The 20888-nt window shown below is 57.8% G+C and overlaps 1 protein-coding gene across 2 annotated transcripts in view; it reads left to right on the forward strand.

Moving 5' to 3' along the window:
* The first annotated feature begins 4127 nt into the window (after positions 1 to 4127).
* The window catches only part of PHF21B (PHD finger protein 21B), a 73166-nt gene continuing 56405 nt past the window's right edge, over positions 4128 to 20888 (forward strand). For both annotated transcript variants that reach the window (XR_005652892.1, XM_039863206.1), the window contains exons 1-2: positions 4128 to 4458; positions 5349 to 5414. Coding sequence is in view for 1 of the 2 variants with exons in the window: in XM_039863206.1 (XP_039719140.1) it covers positions 4405 to 4458; positions 5349 to 5414 (120 nt within the window). In the remaining variant the exon portion in view is untranslated. The remainder of the gene's footprint in view (positions 4459 to 5348; positions 5415 to 20888) is intronic.

The raw sequence follows: 20888 nt of genomic DNA on the forward strand, positions 1-20888 counted from the left end.
CGTCTCTCTGTCCCGTTCTCCACCGGTGCCCCGCTGCAGGCCCCCGAGCTTCCCGCTGCAGCCACTTTAGGACCCGGGCTCACGCCGCTTCCTCAGCCGGAATATCCTTCCCTGTCTTTGGACACCAACCCCACTGCCCCAGAGCGGAAGCCTGAACACCTGCCCAGGTCTCCTCCACTTCGGTCCGTGCGGTCACCCAGTCAGGCTAGTGCCCTGAGCACCATCAGTCCTCCAGCCTATGAAAAGGGGGCGCCTGGCCCGCCTCCCGGCCCTCCTGGTGAGGGCCAGCGAGACCCTGGATGTGGAGAATGCTTCGGGACGGTCCAGCCCGGAACTAAGGCTATCACTGCTTCTTCAAGGCTCCGCCCAAACGGCTTCTTGCCGAGGCCCTCTCAGACCACCCTCCCAGAACCCCCCTTCCCGCCCATTATGCCGCTTCTCCCGCTCCCTGCCACGCTTCATGCTGGGCCCCCTGAATTATGATTTCTCACGCCTGCGTTATCTCTGTTGGAGGCCTCGCTACACCATGTTCTCCCAGGGGCCTGGGACCCGTCTAAGTGGATGGGTGTCACATAGCACCTGGTGTAGGGCCTTGCACAACATAGGTGCCTAGGAAATGCTTACTGAACTGCTTTTGAAGTCGTTTTTCAAGATTCACCGTGGCTTTTTACAGGAGCCTTTCTCATGGGGGAGAAACCGAAGACAGATTCGTTAGTCTGAAGATAATAGTCACTTATATATATATGTATTTTTCCAGTGTGCTAAGGGCTTTTGGGGCTGTGGTCTCATCGTTGGTCGGCAGGAGTCTGTGCTGTGATAGCTATGGCTATTCCCCTTCTTAGCCAAGGGTCCTTTGAAAACAGGCAAAATAAAGCTTAAATCCTATTTTTGGGGTGCAATCAAAAGCAGCAAGAGTGAGGGGAAAGGGAAGGAAGGAAAGCGAGAGATCAAGGTGATGGATCAATGAGCTGTCTGCCGCTTAACGCAAAAGACAGCTGTTTGCTGGGTTATGGGTATTTTGCAGGCCACCTGGTGGGACCACTGGTCCCCAGAGCATTCCAATTAGTCAAGGAAGGGAGTAACAATGAAGTACTAACTTACTTCCCTTTACTTCTGAATTGTGTTACTCGGCTGCTTGCTTGGCCACTGGGGAGGTAGGTCTGTGCCCCAAGGTGCAAAACTTTACTTGTAAGCCGGAGAGCGGGGAGCAGTCGGGGTCCCCACGGGTCCACAGGGTTGGATGTGGTTGGAGCCACTGCAGCCCCGCCCCCGCGGGAGGCATGGTGGAGGCCATGCCGGAGGCTGACTCTCACCTCAGGCGGTGGAGCCAGTGACACACTGTAATTGGAACTCTCCACTGAGCAAGGAACCGAGGCCCAGGGCCAGGAGGAACTGCGTGGATCTGGGGTAACTATAGTTGGTTGGAAGATTCTCATTTTTACATCCGAAGAAATAGAGGCTAGGAGATCCCAAGGCCGTTAAGAGTCTCGACCTCAGATATTCAAGCTCCAGTCCAGGCCCCCTGTCCACTTGACTACAATGCAGGCGGCCCCTGGAATGACATATGAACATTGCTCATTTCTTTGGCTATCATTAATAGCCCACCTTTCCAAAAACAGAATGTGTGTCTCTTTTAGCATGTGTGTCTCTTTCATTCATTCACCCCCTCACTCACTTATTCGGCTATTAAGCACCCACTTGGTTCCAGGCACACCATGCCTGCCTTTAACACACACATGCTGTGCTCTGCCCGCCGGTCAGACTCGGAGTCGGCCCAGGCTTCACGGGGAAGACAACGATGACCTTTATTATGGGACAGAATGCTCTCCAAGCTGTGGGGTGAGTGTCCAGAGGGAGGAGCAAAGAATTTACGTGTGGGCATTAGGGGAAGTTTCCTAGAAAAGATGGCATTTAAAGTGAGTCTTGGAGGATGAAGAGGAGTTTTTAAAGGTGAGGTTGTGACGGAAAGGGCATTCCAGATGGAGGGCACAGCATGGGCACGGGGTGGCGGGGGCGTGGCCTAGAGCACAGGACGCGTGGCGGGGAAAGTACACTGGACCCTCCCCGCGTCTGCTCACAAGCACTCGCTTTGGTTTTCCCTGCATGACCACTGTCCCCATCATCACAGGGCGGCCCAGCCCCTGGCCTTCTGCTTGCTCAGGAATTAGGTGACTAAGAAAACCACAGAGGGGCCTGTGGGTGGTCATTTCTGTAACTGGAATTAATAGAAACTTGCAAACAGCACTTCCACATCTCTGTGGAGGGAGCCACTATCCTCTGGCCAGCATCTATCTGCCTGAGTCTGTGTGGGTCACGGACAACCTGAATATCCCATTGATTTCAATACATACGTGGCCAATGAAATTATGACGAACTTTTACCAAAACGCCAGTAACATTTATAGAGATTACAGTAGGAATCTTCTCACAAGCGCATTCTCGCTCTCTGGCTCTCTGGCCACTGGTCCCCTGGGCAGTCCACTTTACCAGACTGGTGTCCAGTCCAGCAAAAGCATTAAGTAAGAGGGGACATCACCCTGAGTTGGAGACCATCCGAGCTGAACCCAGAGTGCAAGGAGCCCCAGGCTCCTCACGGCACCCAAAACCAGCCCTTTCGTTTTACATTTGGTGGAATCTGCTTCTTCCTGGCTGGTGCTATTCCAAATGGAACAGGACCACTTGGAATGTGTATCAGTTTTGCGGTGGACAACGAAGCTTACCAGTTAACCAGGGATCCCTCATGGAGTGCTTCCTAAAGGGTCAGCGATGAGAGATCTCCACTGTTTGGGGAGTCCAATAGACAAACATTAAGTCGCTTGTGCCGAAAGCCCTAACAGAGGCCAGAACGACATTGGGGTCCCAAGCTGAAAACAATTCCAGCTTCTGCTACCCCTAGACATAATTTGTGGCATACTGGCATATATGTTAAAAGGAGTATTTGTTGATTGTGTGTCTGGTTTTTTTTGTGTGTGTGTGTGTGTGATGTGGAGAAATGTGAACTTTTAATGATTTACCAGTTTAAACATTTACTTTGAAGTCTGATTGCAGCGTTTCTCCCCAGCGTCTTTCATAGGTCCTAGGATGCTACCGATGGGGCGCAAAGTATTGCGACGTTAATTGATGAGGATGGTAAACTCCACGACGGTAATGTATCGGGTAACGTATCGACTTGGAGACATTAACCTCCTGGCTGCGGGCCTGGGAGTTATGAAACGTGATCTCTGCAGCCGTAGTTATAATTGTTTTATGTCACATTGACCGGGAACGTTTACGATTTTTAACAACAGCCTTAAAAAGTCCAGTGACATCTGTTGAGAGTTTAATTGTGAGTGTTAAAAAAAATCACTAAAGGAACAGTCAGATCAATTTTCATACTGTTTAAACAACAACGTAGCCATCAGGCGGTGGGGGAATCTGGCGACATGAATAATTTCATCTCCCAAGTCACAGCGCTAGTGTACAGGGAGGCGGGAGGGGATGGAAGACAATTTAAATAAAGTAGGAGAGGGAGGAGGGCGGAGGCAGGGGAAGAGAGAGTAGGGGAAAGAGGGATCGGCGAGAGCCAGAGGAGAAAAAAATGAAAAATGGACATTTTTCCTCCCACCGATAAGTATCTTTAACCACGGCCTCAGGCTGAGCACCCAGCGGAGGGGGATGGGGACGCCGGGTTACCCTCGGGTTTCGCTGGGTGGGGCGAAGAGGAGGACGGCATCGCGGGGACCCCATTCCGAGCGCCTAGCCGGAGTGGTGTCGGAGCGGGTGCCCCAAACGACGAGCTTGCGCCCCTCAGCGCCGCCACTTTTGTTCTCTGCTCGGGGCGCCCGGCCGCGGCGGGGCGGCAGTGCGCACGCGCGGGCGGGGCGGGGGCGGGAGCGGGGCGGGGCGGGCGGCGGGCTCGGGCACCGCCCCCCGCCGCCCCGGCCCGCTCCATCCGGGCACTGCCGAATTAGCATCGGGCCGAGGCACAACTTCGCCGAAGCCCAGCGAGATCCAGGCGCGCGCGCCGGAGGAAATATAGTCCCTGCCGGCGGGCGGCTCGCGCGGGCGGCGGCGGCGGCGGCGCGGGCGCGCGCCGGGCTGCGCGGGGCTGCGCGGGGCTGCGCGGGGCTCCCGGCGCCGGGGGGCCATGCGCCGGGCGGCGCCGTCAGCCCGGGGACCCCGCGCAACTTGCCGGGCATCCTGAGGAGTTGGGGTGGCCGCGGGCTCGGCGCCGCGGCGCCCGGCCGCCTTTCTTCCCCTTCGACAGACCGCCCCCCCCGTTCCTGTTCGGCCGTGGAGGAGGGGGCTTGTGTCCCCCCACCCGCGAGGCCCAGTCCGCCCCCGCCCACTCCTGCCCCAGCCGAGCCGCGCAACTTCCCGGCAGCCGGGGCCAAAGTGAGCGCAAAGTGCTGCCCAAGTTGCTGAGATGGAGCTGCAGAGCCGGCCCGAGGCGCTCGCCGTGGAACTCGCGCGCCACCAGGTAGGCAGCCGGGGGCCCGAGGCCAGGGTAGGGGTTTCGGGGACCCGGGCCTGGCGTCCTGTTCCTCTTCGCGGGGTCTGCTTGACCGGAGGTACCTGGAGGAGGCTCCTCCTTGAGCCTGCCGGGGGGATGGGAGGAATAGGTACAAGCAGGACCCCCCTCTGGGCTCCCCTCCCTTCCCCTCTGGGTTCCCCCTCCTTCCCCCTCTTGTGCAATCCTGCACAGTTTGGGGCGGGGGGCGGGGGCCCGTGGGACCTGAGCCCGGCGTCTTTCTCGACATGGGGTCTGCAAGATTGAAGGTGCCGGGAGGGGGCCCTACATGAGCCTGCCCCGGGGTATGTGCGAGGTGTGCGCCGACCCCCTGCGGCCCCCACCCCCGTGCAATCCCGCACAGTTTGCAAAAGTAGTTTTGGCGATTGTTGCTCGGCGAGCAGCGGCGTGGCGACCGGAGCCCGAGCGGTATTGCGGCGTGCGCGTGTGTGTGTTGGGGAGATTAGGACGCGACTTGAATATTTATGAGCTTTGCTCGACACGGACTCGCCGTGTTTACTTGGCTCTTTGTTCCTCCCCCCTCCCCCGGCACACACACTCACACTCACTCGCACACGCACCCCGGCCTGCAAACTTGCACGGCTCGGGGCGCGCCGCCGGGTGGCCTCGGCCCCCGCCCCGCCCCGCGAGCTGCCCCGATGAGGCGGCAGCCACAGGTAAGCGGCCCCGCGCGGCACTGCCCGGCCGCCGCGCGTGCGGGACGCGGCTAGGGAACTTGGGGCGCGCTGCAGGAGGCTTGGCCCGCGGGCTGCGGGGCGGGGGGCTGCGGTCCGCGGGGCCCGGTGCGCACCCGACCCCCCGGACAGCTGGCCTGAACCCGCTCCTCCGTGTTTCCGCAGAACGGCGACCTCAAGAAGCAGCTCCACGAGAGACAGCCGCGGATCGCCGCGCTCAGCGACAAACAAGTAAGCGAGCTGGAGCCTGCACCCACCCCCCACCGGAGTGGGGAGAGGGGTCGCCGGGCACTTTGGCAGCACCCTAAAAAGTGCCGGCCTCCACGCCGCGCGCTCAGACTCCTAAAGGAGTGCGTGTGCCATCCTAAAAGTTACCCGCCCCCCCTTTTTTTTGGAAAGAAAGAGCTGGGTTCTCGGAGGCCGAGTGGGGAGAGCGCAGTGGCCGAAAGACTGAAGCTGCACTTAAAAGGCGGCGAGCAGCCCGGCGTCCATTTTGAGTTGGTGGACATGTTTTTGGAATGTGGGCATTTCTCCCGGCTCCGTGTCCCCACTTCTCGCCACGGTGGGGGGTCGAGGGGGCGGTAATTTAGGCCTGGATACCAAACTCCTTGGAAGCGATTTCTGGGTTCCACTGCAAATCCTATTGCAGAAGGGCTCCTCTGGGCTCCCCTCCGCTCACTTCTCCTGCATCACTTTTTATTCTTGGAACCTGACGCCAGCTCCCGGGGAACAAAAGAAAGGCGCCCCCGGGACGCCCCAGTTCTGCCCCAACTTTGGTCTGCGGGCGTCAGGTGTAGATTGGAACCCACGAGAAGCTCCTCGAGGTGGGGGCCACGGCCGCCAACCCCCCTCCCGGCCCCTCGAGGAGGAAAAGTTGTCCATTGTGAGACTTAGTTGCGCTGAGCTCAGCGCTCGGGGTTTCAGCACCACGAACAGATGCCGCCGCCGCCCGGACTGACGCGGCCAGTGACCGCGCCCCGGCATCATCCCCTATCGCGCCGCCCCTCCTCTGCTCCCGCTTCCCCGCCGTTTCCCCTCTCCTGCGCTCACGCCTTCCCCTTCCCCCTTACGCCGCCGGGCCAGAACTTTGAGCGGTGCAGCCAATGTTAGCTCCCAGACCGGGCTCCAGGCGGTGGCGGGGCGGAACGCCGCAACACCCCTCCCCGCAGACGATCCCTCCCTCCGCCCGCCCCCCTTCGCCGCCTGCGCCCCCCGGCCATCGATCGCGCTTCCAAGATGCCCGGCGTCCGTCGTCAGCACCAAACTTGGATAGCGCCCACCCCCGGCTCGGCTGCCGATCCGGTCCCCACTTCTTCCTCCCCCCGGCTCCCGGCCGCCCTGGCTGGGTCAGCTGCCCCCTTCCCGGAGGAATTTTCAGTGTCGGGGGAGACGTGGACGAGATTGGCGGGGGTGGCGGCCACCCTGGAGAGCGAGAACTCGGAGGCCGGGCGTTCATTTCGAGTCTTTAAAGTTGAAAAGTGGTGGGAGGGGGCGTGCGGAAGAGGAGGGGGCCGGGGGTTGCGGAAAGAAAGATGGCTGTTCCCGCGGGTCCGCGCCTGGTCGGGGGCGCCCGGCTGGACGGGAGGGTTGGGACGAATGCATTAACCCCTTTCTGCCGGTGCCGCGGCCCCCTACCCAGCGCGCGCGCCCGCCCGCCCGGCCCGCGCCCCCGTCCTGGAGTGGAAGCTTCCATTCCCGCCGGAGGGGGGCCCGGCGCGCGGCCCCGGCGAAGTCGGGGAGTTCGCGGGGGGAGGGGACCCAGGCCCGGCATTACCATTTTGATTGCTTTGATGCCATTTTTGGAGGGGGAGGGGTGGAAGACCCTTCTCAGCTGAGCACAAAGATGTTTAATCACTGTGTAGAATCAAATCACATACTTTCTTTAAAAAAAAAGAAACCAGCACCAAATCTGGTCCAGTGTGATAACTGAGGCTTACTAAGCCCTTTTTTCACTGGGTAAAACGGCAAGTTGTTGACTCTTATGCTGCGAGTAGAAGATTTAAAAGAGAGAGAAAATCCAGTAATCCCGCGGCTTTTATTGCAACCTGCCTCTTTATGTGTGCTTCTCCGTGGCGGTAGTTCCACTATTCCGAATGGCTTTTTCAGAGCTTAGGTTTGATCATTCCTTCTGTATTGTAGCAACTCTTTCAAGGCTGCTTAAATTTTTATGATGATAGTAAATGAGCAGCTATTTATTATCTGTCATGCCGGAATTTAGATGAGGCTGAGAGAAACATTGGAAAATCCTGTCTGAGGGCTGCGGTGCAGCCTCGGGTAGGAGCTGTCCGACTTCGGGCTGCCTTTGCCTTTAAATTTGAATCCGGGAAGGATGCCTGCCAAGGGAATGTACCTCCATCTTTTTGTGTGTGTGAGTGTGTGTTTAAAAAGAAAGACAACAACGAAAACTTTTGTTTCCTGGCTTTTTAAAAATGCTTCTCTTCGAAATGACTAAAAATAACGTCTTGTAAGCAGCCAGGATTCAGCCTGGCCATCTGAACTTGGGTTTGTGACTATAAGTGTGTTGTTTTTCTTTTTCTCTTTGTGGCATTTTATATAACAAGGGCTCATAAAAGGGGGGGGGGCTAAGGCTGTGGTGCAGCATGCTAATAAAGCTGCCTTGTCTCTCCCAGCTTCGCGGTGAAATCTCTCAGAGGTCACCTATGAAATGAGTTGGGTAGACTTAACATTTACTGGTCTCTCTCTCTCCTTGGGAGAGTTTGGTGGTGATTGGCAGCTTGGCTGGGGAAGGGTTGATGAACTTAGCTAGCTCTCGGAGGTGATTCTGATCTGTACCCTGAGTCTCGAAGAGGAGCTGGTGGTGGCGGTGGGGGGGGCTCTGCTTGGTCATCCCAGAACCTGCCCAGGTGCAACTGAAATGCGGGATCAGGGATAAAAAAAAGCCAGTATTTCAGAGTTTGTTTTCAACTCAACATAAAATTAAAGGTAGCGTTCATATATAGATTTGCTTGGGGAGAAACTCATACTGTCTGCACCTACGGAGATATGTTTTTGTGCTGCTCCCGCTTGGAATATGGGCTATAAAGGTTAAATTTCAATTAAAAGTGCACACGTGGATGATGAACTAGATAGTTAAGTGAACGCATGACCCCATTATCCACATCTGTTAGAAATACAATAGCAGCTGAGCGATATCTTTCGATACGCAGCCATCGGTTTACCATTTGTGCCCTTGGCACTGGGAGTTTTTTCAGTTACTCTTAGAAGCATGGACGAGTGTCTACGGGCATTTGCCGAGGACTCCTACAAGTAAATAGGTTGGCTGTTGGTCAGAAGCAGAGAGATACGAATTCTTCACAACTCCCCAGCGTCTCTCCTGCCATCAGTGGACTAGGGGACAAACAGGAAACCAGCTTCCATGGGATGTTGCTATTTGGAAACATATTCCTTTAAAAAAGAAGGAGGTCGGGGAGTTGGTCAGAGCTGAATTGGGACCCAGCCAAAGCGGCTCAGCTGTGTCCCCAGGTGTGGCTGCGCCCCGCTGCGGGGCTGTGGCCCGGGGGGCGGGGGGGTGGCCGGGACCCCTCTCGTTTAATGAGATGCGATGTGTGAAGACCCCATTAGTTGCTCCAGTGGTTTTACGCCATGAATTTGCAGCACATGCAGAGAGGCAGTAACATTTTTATCTAAATTGTCAAGCAACAAGCACTTTTGCGTAAATAACAGACCCATCGTAAGTACGAGAGGGTCCCCCCCCCGACCCCCCCTCCCCCGCTCCGCCTTTGGAGTTCTCAGCACAGGATTCAGATGCCACGTGTAGCGGGCATCTCCAGACCTGAACTTCATGCAAGTTCAGCTTCACCAAAGAGTGAGAGGAGCCTGCTTTGTGAGCTGCAGTCCATGCTGGCATGGCAGAGAGAGAGGCAGACGGACAGACAGACGGAGAGGCAGGCACTGAGGCCCTGGAGGGGAACTTAGGGCCTCGCGCTCTGCTCCTTCTGTTCATTTAATGGACTCTAGATTCTGAGGGGCTGTCCTCAAGTTCAGCAATAAAAATATGTCTTCTTGAAAGGTCTTATATATGTGGCATGCGCCTGAGCGCTGAATCATGTCCGATGCGTTTCCCCCAAGCGAACGCTGGGTAGGTGCAGTCCGAGGCTCCCCAACTATCTGTGGTCCTGTAGTACAGGGATGTTTCGTTTGCCGAGTTCTCTTCCCAAGTCCGCTCTCGTCCAGGAGGGTGCATTTTAATCCTTCTGACCTAGAGTTCGAGATCTGGTTTTTATTACAGCATGGTTGCAGGTTACAGAGAGAATGAATGCCATCTCTTCATTCTCTGCAGGGAAGAGCATGGGATTGAGATAGCCGGGCCCAGGTCTGGCTTCTCCCACTGCCACCTGTGTGCCCTTGACCCCTTACGACCCCTGCTGCAGCCAGCCTCCGTGGCCTTCACTTTTATCTGAGCCATATTCCTGGGGCCCCTCTTCCCCTTCAAGCTTCCTCCACACTGGTCCCCTCAGCACCATCTCTTAGCTGGAAGATCGCAGAGGCCTCCTCACTGGATCCACTTAAAACAAAACAAAAACCCAGCTTTATTGAGATGTAATTCACATATCATATAATTTACTCATTTAAAGTGTACAATTACGTAGGGTTTTTAAAATTATTATTATTCACAGATATTCGCAACTGTTACAACCATCAATTGGAGAACATTTTCATCTCCAAAAGTAACTCTTTGGCTGTCAGCCACCTGCTCCCCCCAGCCCTACTCATCATGTACTTTCTGTCCCTTAGAGTTGCCTTTTCTGGACTTTTCATGTGAGTGGAATCGCTTGGCCTGTGGTCTTAAACGACTGGTCTTGAATGACTGGCTTTTTTCACGGAGCATCACGTGTGACGGTTCATCCCAGTCGCGGCCTGTGTCAGTGCTCTGTTCTTATGTCTAAGTACTATTCCTCTGCCGGGAGAGACGTGGGAGACCACTGCCTGTCCACTGGCTGTCCATTCACCGGCTGAGGGGCACTCGGTCGCCTGCGCCTTTCGGCTGCCAAGGGCAGCGTGCTGCGTCCACTCTGGCATCTCTGCTACGTCCTGCCCCAGAGGAAGCGCCTCAGAACCTGATCACCACCAGGTCCTCCCTCGCTGGAGACCTGGGAGCGGTTTTCCGCTGCTCGTGGGGTGAAAGCTGAGGGCTCTGCCCACCAGCTGGGGCGCCCCGACCCGACACCTCACCGCACCCGGCAGGCTGGCCCCTCGGTGGCTCGTCAGCAGCCCTGGCACCCCGAATGTTTTCCTGCCTCTGGAAAGTGCGCACCAAGGCTCTCCTGGTCTTTCACGTCCACCGTGCTGTCCCGTAGGCTCCTTGAGTGGCGGGCTGGGTCTCCCGCCCCCTCCCCATGGATGCTCAGAGCAGCGCTTCACAGGGGCTGCGTGCTCATTTATGGAGCCAGTGGGCAACTTTGTAAAGAGATGGTGTGAGGGTCAGCAGTGGTGTACTTACAGGCCCGGCAGAGTCCCTAGCCTGTGGTAGGCATGCCGTAAATGGTAGATTTTAAAATCAGATGTTCGAAATGAGAGGACTCAGAGATGAACGAAGCCAGCAGCCCCCTGCCCTTGGAAAGCTCACCAAAGAGCAAGGCGTAGATAGATAACTACCTTTCAGGAGGTTCCAGACGAAGTCTGTGAAAAGCTCTCCGTGGGAGCCCCTGCCTCAGGTCCGGCTTGGAGGTTTGAGGGTGGCTTCCTGGAAGAGATCGGGGGAGGGCCCCTCAGGACACCTGGAGCTTCAGGCAGGAGGAGCCGGTGGCCTGAGAACACTGGCAGGTGCTGGTCAGTTCCCGCAGTAGAACCACAAGAGAGGAGAGACAGCAGAGGTGGCCGGCGGGGGCCGGAGANTTATATTTATTGGTTGCATTTTTATCATCGATTTTATTTTGATTATATATAAAATACGTAATAATAAATATATTGATATATACCGACAGATGTAATTCATGTAAAGTCTGTGTAATATATATAATCACTTAATAATGTGTCTGGGCTGATGTTACTAAAATGAGAGGATCTGTTTTTGAAGTAAGAAAAATAATTACCATTTTGCCAAAATGAAATCTTACTGAGGAGAGCGGCGAGCACCATTCTTTCTATTATTTCCGTCATGTTTAGGGGATACAGAATGCTACTTTAGCAAAAAGTTTTTATTATAAGAGAAATACAGGCTTATGGGGAAAAAAATTCACAGTAGAGACTGGAAAGTCGTAAAATGTAAGCCCCTCCCCTGCGCGAGCTCGCGGACAGCAGGGGTGCTGGCTTTGAGGTGTGTTCGTGGGGTGTTCTCTGCACACCTGGACATCTCTAGCATGGGGAAACGCCTGGTGGATGCACTACACCTGGGATTCTGAAACTGGCTTTCTACCCTTGACAGCGGGTTGTGGACATCTCTTGGGAACAACTCAGTTTAATTCTACAAGCATTTAACGAGCTCACGCCGGGTTTGGGGGATCTACAGGGTATGGCGGGTGGCGTGCTGTCAGTGGTGGTGAATATGAGGCTTTCCATTTACAGAGAGCTTTCACTTGGTCTCTCCCTGCAGACATTGTCACGTAGAGTTGGGGAGGGAGGTTGCCACCGTTCCCTCTCCCGTGGGGTCCCGCGAGGCCTCTGCATGAGACGTTTCTCCACCAGGCCCACTCTGGCAGCACATGGGATGATGTGCTGTGATGCGGGGTGTGTGGGGGTCACTCCGAGGTGGTGACATTTGCACCTGCGGAGGCGCATGGGGACAAACTGCACACACAGTGCCTTGGCCACCTGTGGTCCCGATACTTGTCAGTGGGTCTGCCCCTTCACCTCCCTGATGCACGTCTCTTTTATTTCATTGTCGGGACAGTCCCAGGACCTGGGTGGGTCAGGCTGGGCAGGTGAATCTTCTCTGCTGGACAGGTCAGAGAAGGCGACCGCCCAAAGTCAGACCGCTGTGAGGATGCCCTCTGTTTCAGCCCGAGCCCTCGTCTCCAGCTGGCCCCCCGCCTGCCGGGGTACGCACGATGTCCTAAAGTTGCAATGCTGGGATTCACGTCCCAGCTCCCTGCATCTGGGAGCAGCACCGGGCAGTCCTTCGGCCTCCTTGGGCCCTGGTTCCAGTCTGAAGAGCAGGCGTGGTAGCCAGACCTTCCTCACCGCGTTACTGAGGCGAAACCGGGGAAGAGATGCGCAGGTGCGTCGGAACCACGAAGCCGTGGGGTTGGTTTGGGAGGACTGTGGTCGCAGCGTCTGTGACCACAGGAAGCGCCTGTCAAGCCCTGTCCTGCACTGGGGGAGCCGGAGCCTTTGCACTGTGGCTCGTCCCTTTGCACTGTGGCTCGTCCCTTTTCGGGCATCCTGTCGCTCATCCCTCCTGCTTGAGGTGGACAGTGACTGCCATCTTCTCCCACCAGTCCGAAGGGTTCACTTTGATATTTTAGCCTCTTAAAACACCTGCTGTCAGAGCTGTACAATTGATTTCAATTAACTGAATTTTTTCAACGGGATGACTGATAATAACTTTGGTAATCCCACGATGCCTCATTAGAGCTGCTGGCCCTGGTGATTAGCCCTGTGATTTAGCAAGTGTTTCCTCTAGCGCCTTTGTCTGTTCGGGAACCGAGTCATGGGCTCGGTGCCGTCTCCGTTTCGCTCGTGTGAGCCGATACTAACGGTGGCCACCGCCTGGTGTGCCCGCCGCAGCCCTCCAGCCTCGGGAAGCGCGTTGGTCATTCTTCAGTACTGGGGACTCTCGACACAGACAGTATCTTGGCCCACACTGGCCACTTGGTGGAAGAGGCAGAGGAGGCCCCTTTGGGGGTGTCTATTGGCTCAGCCTGCAACTCTGGGGGAGAGGCTGGTCTCTAGGGGAGGGTGCGGCCTGGCCACACCATGCACCTTCCTGCCACTGTTTGGAGTTTTAGGGGATGGGACCCCGGATTGGACTCCCTTCCAGGAGCGTGCCACTGAGGAGGCTTTTAGAAATAGGAACAAGAAAGTCGGAGGGCAGAGCGCTGGGGCATGAGGTGAGGTGGTGCATTCAGCGCTGGGCCTGGAGTGCGTCCTCAGCAGGTGGGGCTCAGGCATCAGCCGTTCCTCCCTCTGCTTTCCTGCCCGTCGCTAACCCCGGGCCAGGCCCCTTCCAGTGCCGTCCAGGGACCGACTCATGGCCAGCTCCTCATTTCCATTTTATGCGGGAGGAAGCTGGAGCCCAGAGAGGTTGAGTAGCCTGCTCTGGGCCGTTGGGGCTTCCTGATCTTAACCCCTAGACTGGAGCATGGGGGGGGAGATGACAACAGTTTCTGCCACAGATATGAAAAGTTTGCTGCGTCTCATAACTCCAGGACACGCGATCAGATGACAGTAAATAGAGTCAGTGCGTCAGACGAGCACTGGCGGATTGTAGCCGGTCCTTGGGAAAGAGTGGGATTCTCACTCTGAAGTCGAAGGTCCTAGAACTCTGGAGCGGGCCCGGGTCTGCATCCAGTCTCTGCCTCTCCCAGGAGGCTGCCCGCTGGCTGGCACTCGGGTGGGGAGGATACAGTAGGCTGGGCGCAGGGAGGGGTCTCTGTAGTGTACAAGCCGAGACAGCGGCAGGTGGATGGTTTGGAGGGACCCCAAGCAAATTCTCGTGAAGAGCCCCTCAGATCCGCCTCCTCCGCCCTGGCCTCTGGCACCCCACCTTGACCTGAACCTCTGGCGTGGCTGCCGCTCTTTTTATTAATGTCGTTGTTATTTTCGCTTAAAGGGGGAGGTGTTTTCTCATTTCGAAGTGGCCTCCATTCTCCAAAGGAACGAACGGGCTTCCTTACGACGTTTGCGCTGACAGTTACTTCCTGCCGGTGCTGGCGGTCTCCAGCGTGCAGTGAGGTGCCGCCGACGAAGCTTCGCTCTGGTTGCAGCCTCTGCTGCCCACGGCGGGCGTCCCGCGCCATCACACGTGGGCCACGCTTTCTTCTGGCCGCCTGTGTTAAAACAGCAGAAGGAAGCACATCCATGGGGAGTTTTAATTTTTTGTCCAGGGTCGAGTAAAACCCCGAGTTCCCAGGTGAGCTGGGAGAGGCGGGTGGCTGGGTCCTGATCTCACAGTGGGCAGAATGCTGCTCCCAGGCTGGGCCGTCCTGAGGGTTCACGAGGGCGTGTGTCCCCCCGCCCCTCCCTGCCCCCCGTGCCGGGCGTGATTCCCGTGCGGGGCGTGATTCATCACTGGGGGGACTGTTAGCAGTATCACTTTATTAACAGTGATACGAGAAGCGGAAAGCTGGCAGTGCCCCAGAGACGTCACTGCCGTGGAGAGGTTGGCAGGCACCTGTGGCTTTCTGACGGGACAGAAGCCTCTGTGGGTTGGTGTGTCCATAGACGGGATTGGGCCCTCAGCTTGGGGTCTGGTGGAAAGTGAGAGCGTACACCCCCAGACTTGGCCTGGCGGCTTAAAGCATAGGCTGTTAGAGGCAAGGGATCTTTGTAGGGCATCTTCGCCAAGTCCCCTTCTTACAGGTGGGAAATTATGGCCCTGAGTGGGGACAGGAACGGTACCCAGGAAACCCCGGGAGCCCCCAGGGACTACAGGCTCCTGACCACACACTCCACATAGTGCAGCCACACAAGAAGCCCGTTGTTTTTGTTTAAGCAGTTAAATTCTGTTCATGAGAGTTTTCTTTCAGAAGCGTGAGCCTTGTGTGGGACTTCTGGAGGTCCTACACAAAGTGTCCCCGTGTGACAACAGGGCCACCAAGAAAGGACTCTGGGGCAACACCCTGGTGGTTTTAGAATGGCTGTGAGGCTTTCAGAGCAGTTGGCTTCTGATCTGCACGAGGCAGGGACAAGCAGCTTTGCCGGCCCCAGTGCATTCTGGAACTGCCCATCTTGTGTAACTTACTGAATCACATGGACTGTAGACCTCTAGGTGCAGGTTAATTTCAGAAAGACGGTTCAGAAGGAGCAGGGGCTGTTCGGCACCCAGCCCGGCTGCACGGGCTTGCTCTCGGTCTATACGAGGTGGGGCAGGGGGAGGTCACCCTTCACAATCAAAAAGGCTCTAAAAGATGGCAATGGGGGGTCATCTTTAGGGGCAGTATGACTGCCTTTTCATCTTCTGAGTGAAGGCAGCAGAAAGTTACTTGAAATGGCAGATGGGGGTCTGTAGGGGCCTCCCTGGGGGACGCCAGCAGGCTGTCCATGGGTGAAGCTCTAATCAATTTGGGAAGAGGCTTTTTGCTCCAGGAAAGAGAGAAAGGCAGGGACGGGAAGGGGAGAGAGAGGAAGAGAAGGAGATGTGTTTCTCTTTGATGTCATTCGGGCGGAAAGCCAATCTGCACATGCAAATGAACTTGGAAATGCAATTAAAAATATATACATATTAGAGACTGTGATCCGGAATTTAATGCGAGATGCAGGTTACAGAGTGACAAGTAGCAGCATTTCCTACAATCAGCGATACCAACTCCTCCCCGTGATTAGTGCGTCTAGGTGGTAATAAACGCACCGCAGATAAACGCTGGGGTTATTTCTCAAACCTCACTTTGGCAGCCTCCCCGACGCCGAGTCCCCTTTGCCCATGTCGCCAGTGTCCTTCTGGTCGCCACTGCCAAGGGGACACGTGCTCACGAAGGTCTCGCCGAGGGCTTGTCCTGGTTGGACAGGAGAGGTGACAAAACAGAGTTACCAGTGTCATTGTGGACGCTGTTCCCACCGCAGGTTTGAGAAGTGGGCACACTGAGGGAGCTGCGGTGACCAGCGGCTTCGAGCAGGAGCTGGGATGTGGGGGGCCCGGATGTTCTGCCTATGGGACTGGAGGGGAGCAAGGTGGCCGAGCTCCCTGTGGCTCGGGCCCTTTCCCGCATCTTCCAGTGTGCCCGCCGGCCTTGACGGCTCCTGTGTGCCCGGAAGTGGGTGCCCAGATGGTGAGGGCACCAGCAGTCACCACTAGCCATGGAGTCGTGACGTTCCGCACATGCCTGCTGCGTCCCCACTCTGTGTCAGCGCTGTGCTGAGCGCCGGGGACACGGCAGGGGATGGAATAGGCCCTTGAGACGTGCTGTCAGTCTCAAGGGGGCGACAGATGATAGACAGGAAACAGGAAAAAAGAATTACGAAGCGGGCTAGAAGGCGCTCTGAGCGAAGGCACGCGTGTGGGGCACTTGGCGCTTGGGCAGCGGGGTCGGGGGGGCCTCTCTGAGAAGGCAGCGTCGCAGCGAAGGCCGGCAGGGGTTGGAGCAGTGGGCACTGTGACGCAGGAAGAATGTTCCAGGCAGTGGGAACGGCCTGTGCCAAGGCCCTGGGGTGGGACCCGCCTCACACTTCCCGGGGAGGCCAGCATGGCGGGAGAAAGTGCGCGACAGCGACAGGTGAGCGTGAGGGCGGAGAGCTGGTGGGATGGGGTGGGGGGCCGTGCTCTCTGGCACGCCTGACCCCTAACCTAAGGTGCCGACTGGCCGCCTTGTGTAGGAGAAGCGGGAAGTCACCGGAAGGAAGGCGAATGTCAGCTCTGGGCCCAGAGGGGTTCTGAGAATGAGACCCGTCTGGGGGAGACCTGCTGGTTCTGCAGCCTTGCCCCCCAAACCCGCATCACGCCAGTGGGGGGACCCGCATGGGTGGCGGCTGGTTCTCCCTGCAGGAGACTGGCTCCGAAGCGCTGAGCCTCTCCAGGGCTCCGCCTCGGACTCCCGAGCAGAACGCACATTCCGACGCTGCGGGTCGGCCCGTGGCCCTGGAGAGACCGTGCCCCACGGAAGAGGGCAGCGTGGCCCAGCGCCACCACTGACGTCGCACGGCCTGGCCCCGTGCAGCCTGCGCCTTTGATCGGTCAGGAGTAGCCATAGACCCATGTACGGGTGACCGCTCCTGAGTTTAGGGTGGGCACTGCCCGGAGACCTTCTCTAAGTGCTGCGGCCCCAAGGGACACCCCTGCAGGCCACATCCCGTCCCTGCCGGTGCCCGTCCTCTGATCGGCCTTCCCCACCCTGTCACCTGGCTCCTTCCTCTTCGCTGTCCAGGCCCAGCTGAGGTGGCAGTCACCCCGGCCTGGCTGACGGGGTCTGACGGCCCTCCTCTCGGCCAGTGCCCCTTCACAGCGGGTTAGAATCTGGCAGTTTCCTGCCTCTTCACCTCTGCACCCGCATCCCCCCCCCACGTGACGCCCACGCACAGAGCCGCTGAGCGAGTCACAGCCTGAGCTCAGCGTCCACAACCCCAACATCCAGAAGTGGTGGCAGGCGCCTCTGCCGTGAGCCCGAGGTCCAGCGGGTCTACGGGCCTGGAGACCCCAGGCCCTGTTGGGGGAAACGGTCAGCCAGGCGGCTGGGGGGATAGTGGGATCCTCGAGGACGTTCGTCCCGCTTACGTAAGTGCGTGGGACTCAAGCACACGTCTGTGCACGGCACAGGCCGCCGCCCCCACGCCCCTGCCCGGCCGGCGCCTCGTTGCAGTTGTTATTGACGAGTTCTGCTGAGTGCGCTTGAATGGGAAGCGCTGCCTCACATCGTGGATCTAATTATAAACACGAGGGACGGCACCAAACACGCAGCCCGTAACGGGAGGCGAGTGGCGGCTTGGTTTAAAGTGTCCTTTAATGAACTTCTTTGGCACTTGTCTCTTAGCAACGCATTTTATTACATCCTGGTGCAGCTGGACTCGCCGCTCAGTAATTTATCCCCCCCCAGCTCCCCCCACCCCACTTTCCCAAGGCTGTGTTTGCATCTCTTCTGCTTTGTTCAGTTGATGAAAAAGGCAAACACAGTGCTGGGACCGGGGACCTTGCGGGCTGGCAGGAGCTGGCGCTGAGGGGACCGTGGCCGGGGCCGGACGGGCGGGCAGCCCTCCTGGAGCCGGGCTGCCAGCTTCAGATGCCGGCGCCGCAGGCCGCCTCGTCGCGAGCGGCTTCTGTCCCCAGGGCTCCTGCGTTCGGGTGTTCTTATCCGGATTCCATTCCTGCAGTGACGCTAATGTGGACGTGGCAGAAGTAGGGACGTTTGCAAATCTTTCATCGTAAGTGGGGGTGGGGGAGTGTTCCAGGTGCCGTGGACAGGGGGGCGGGCAGCGCAGGACAGGAAGGAGGGCGGGCCCTGGGCGAGGGGCCTTCCAGCCCCGCACCTGCTCAGGTGAGCCCCGGGACCTGGGCCAGCCACACGCCGTCTCTGGGCCTTTGCTTCCTCGTCGTCTGTGGTACTCTCCCGGGGCTGCTGTAACAGATGACCACAAACTGGGTGGTTTTCAAACAGCAGAAGTTCATTTTCTCACACTTCTGGAGGCTGGAAGTCCAAAATCGAGGTGTCGGCAAAGTCAAGAGCCGAGCTCCCTCCCGAGGCTCTGGGGAGCGTCCGTCCTGCCTCTTCCAGCCTCTGGTGGCCCAGGTGCTCCACGGGTTATGGCCACATCACTCCGGTCCGCCTCTGTCTTCACGTGTCCGTCTTCCCTCTGAGTTTGTATCTCTTCTAAGGCCCCGGTCATAGAATTAAGGGCCCGCCCTAACCTGGTATGACCCCCACTTAACTGACTATATCTGCAAAGCCCCCATCTCCAGATGAGGTCACTTTCTGAGGTTCTGGGTGGACGTGAATTTTGGCGGGACACGATTCGGCCCAGTAAATCTGCCAGTGGAAGCCAGTCTCGCCTGCCTCAGGCTGTGGTCGGAGGTCAGGTAGGTGGCCGACGCTCGATGCTAACCCGGTGCCAGGTGTGCGAGGAGCACCGTCCTCCCGCCCTCCCCCTCCAGCCGGGAGCGGAGCTGGAGTGGACATGGGGGTGGACAGGAGCCCTGCTGGAACCCTGCTCTGTCGGGAGCAGGAGGTTGGCCGTGTTTTCTGGTTTGAATATTTGAAATTGGGGCTGTCCCAGAAAATGGGGAGGGGGTGTCATTTTTTATTTTTTGCGGCCCACCAGCAGTGGAGGATTGGGCGTGAGTTTGCATCTGCAGCTCCGAAAACCAGCCCTGACTGATTCGCACTCAGGAGTGAGGATCGGGTGCTGCAGAAGCAAGGGGGACGGTCCGTGGGGATGAACGCCTGCCGGGCGCCACACGCAGCCTCCACCTGCGGGAAGAGGGTGAACCCCAGGCTGGAGGCAGAGGCCACTCTTCCCAGCTCCCTGCTTCCAGGCGCTGCCTAACTTGGCACAAGTTGCTCACCCTCACGGCCCTCAATTTCCACATCTGCCAAGTGGCCGTAATGAAGGGCCCTGCCTCTGTGCCCGCGGTGGCAATTACTGCCTGTGGGCGCGGTTTGGGAATTGCAGTCCAGTGGCTGCGGCCTGTTCTGGCTGACCGGGCGGCTGGGGTCCGTCTTTACGTCTCATGAGCCACGTCCCATTGGGGCTGCCGTTGAGCCTTCATGGGTGGGAGGGTGCAGGCGGCACTTCCCTGCGACGCAGCAGAGTGTGCCCCTCCTTCACGTCTCCCAACAACTCTGGGTCCTGCTCCTGTCCCCATTTTACAGGACAGGAATCTGAGGGGTGCAATTACTCGCCCCAGGGCTGAGCCCTGCTGTCTGCGCATCAGCTGAGACAGACACCCAGCTTGCCGCCAGCCCCAGCCCAGGGATGCTGCATGCGTATGTGGCTTATGGGGTTCACCGGGTCCTCCCTGTACCCCATGGTCAGTGATCAGCGTCTTGGGGAGTGGCAGGTGGGGTTGGGGTATCCCTGTTGGCCCAAGCATGGGGAAGCAGCATCCCCGCCGTGTCCCCAGGGCCCGGTGGGGTGAGGCTTTGATCTTGCTGAGTCAGCTTGGGGGCCCCACCGTGGGCCACCCCAGCTCCGCTCGCGAAGTGCACAGGCCGCGGCCGAACAGGACTTCTGCCTGTTTGTTCTCGTTACCACGTCGTAGGCTCATTAAGTAACAGTGGTCAGAAATTTCACTGCGGTGAAACACATAACGTAAGTTTTACTGCCTTAACCGTTCTTAGGCGAACAGTTCAGTGGTGTCAAGGGCGTTCGGCGTTGCGCGACCAGGCGCTCAGCCCAGCGGAAGCTCTGTCCCCGTCAACACGGCTCCCCATCCCCCAGCGACCCCCATTCTACTTCCTGTCTCTGGAGCTGACTCCCCAGTCCCCCATGTAAGTGGAGCCCTTCAGTATTTGTCCCTCTCCGTCTGGCACGGTGCCCTCGGGGCCACCCGAGTCGTAGTGTGCGTCCGTGCCTCTCTGCTCTGTAAGGCTGAATCGTCCCCTGGACGGACCGTCGTACATGAAGGCTCACCCGTCCTCTGTCAGTGGACGCCGTGATGGGCCGTGCCGCCACGCGCATGCGTGTGCAAGCGTGTCTGTCTGAGTCCCGGCTTTCCGTTATTTGGGGTCTGTACCCACTTGCTGACTGGGACTTTAGCTTTTCGTCCTGGACAAACCCATGGTGGAGGAGCCTGAAGGGCTGCCTGGGCCATCCTGTGGGGAGGTGTCCGGGGTGTCCACCTTCCATCAGACCCAGGGGTCCTCAGTTTTGACATCGCCATCTTCTAGGGAACTTGGGGTGCCTCCCGCTGGTTCCCAGTCCCTGGCAGCCTCCACCCTGGGGACATGGGCGTGGGTGGAAGTGGACACAGGATCCATGGAAGGGGTGTGTTCTCAAGAGCTTCTGCCGCCAGAGGTGGCGCCGGCACTGGAGACGGGGACCCTAAAAGTGCAGGCTGGTTGTGCGGCTTTGTGCACACCTTGTTTATCAAGTGATTTGCTCTCCCTTTCTCCCCACTATGGTCAGTCGGCGTCAGTGTGGGGCCGGTTCCGGGGGGTCTCC

This window comes from Pteropus medius, unplaced genomic scaffold, assembly GCF_902729225.1.
Source record: "Pteropus medius unplaced genomic scaffold, Ma_sr-lr_union100, whole genome shotgun sequence".
NCBI classification, from domain to species: Eukaryota; Metazoa; Chordata; class Mammalia; order Chiroptera; family Pteropodidae; genus Pteropus; species Pteropus medius.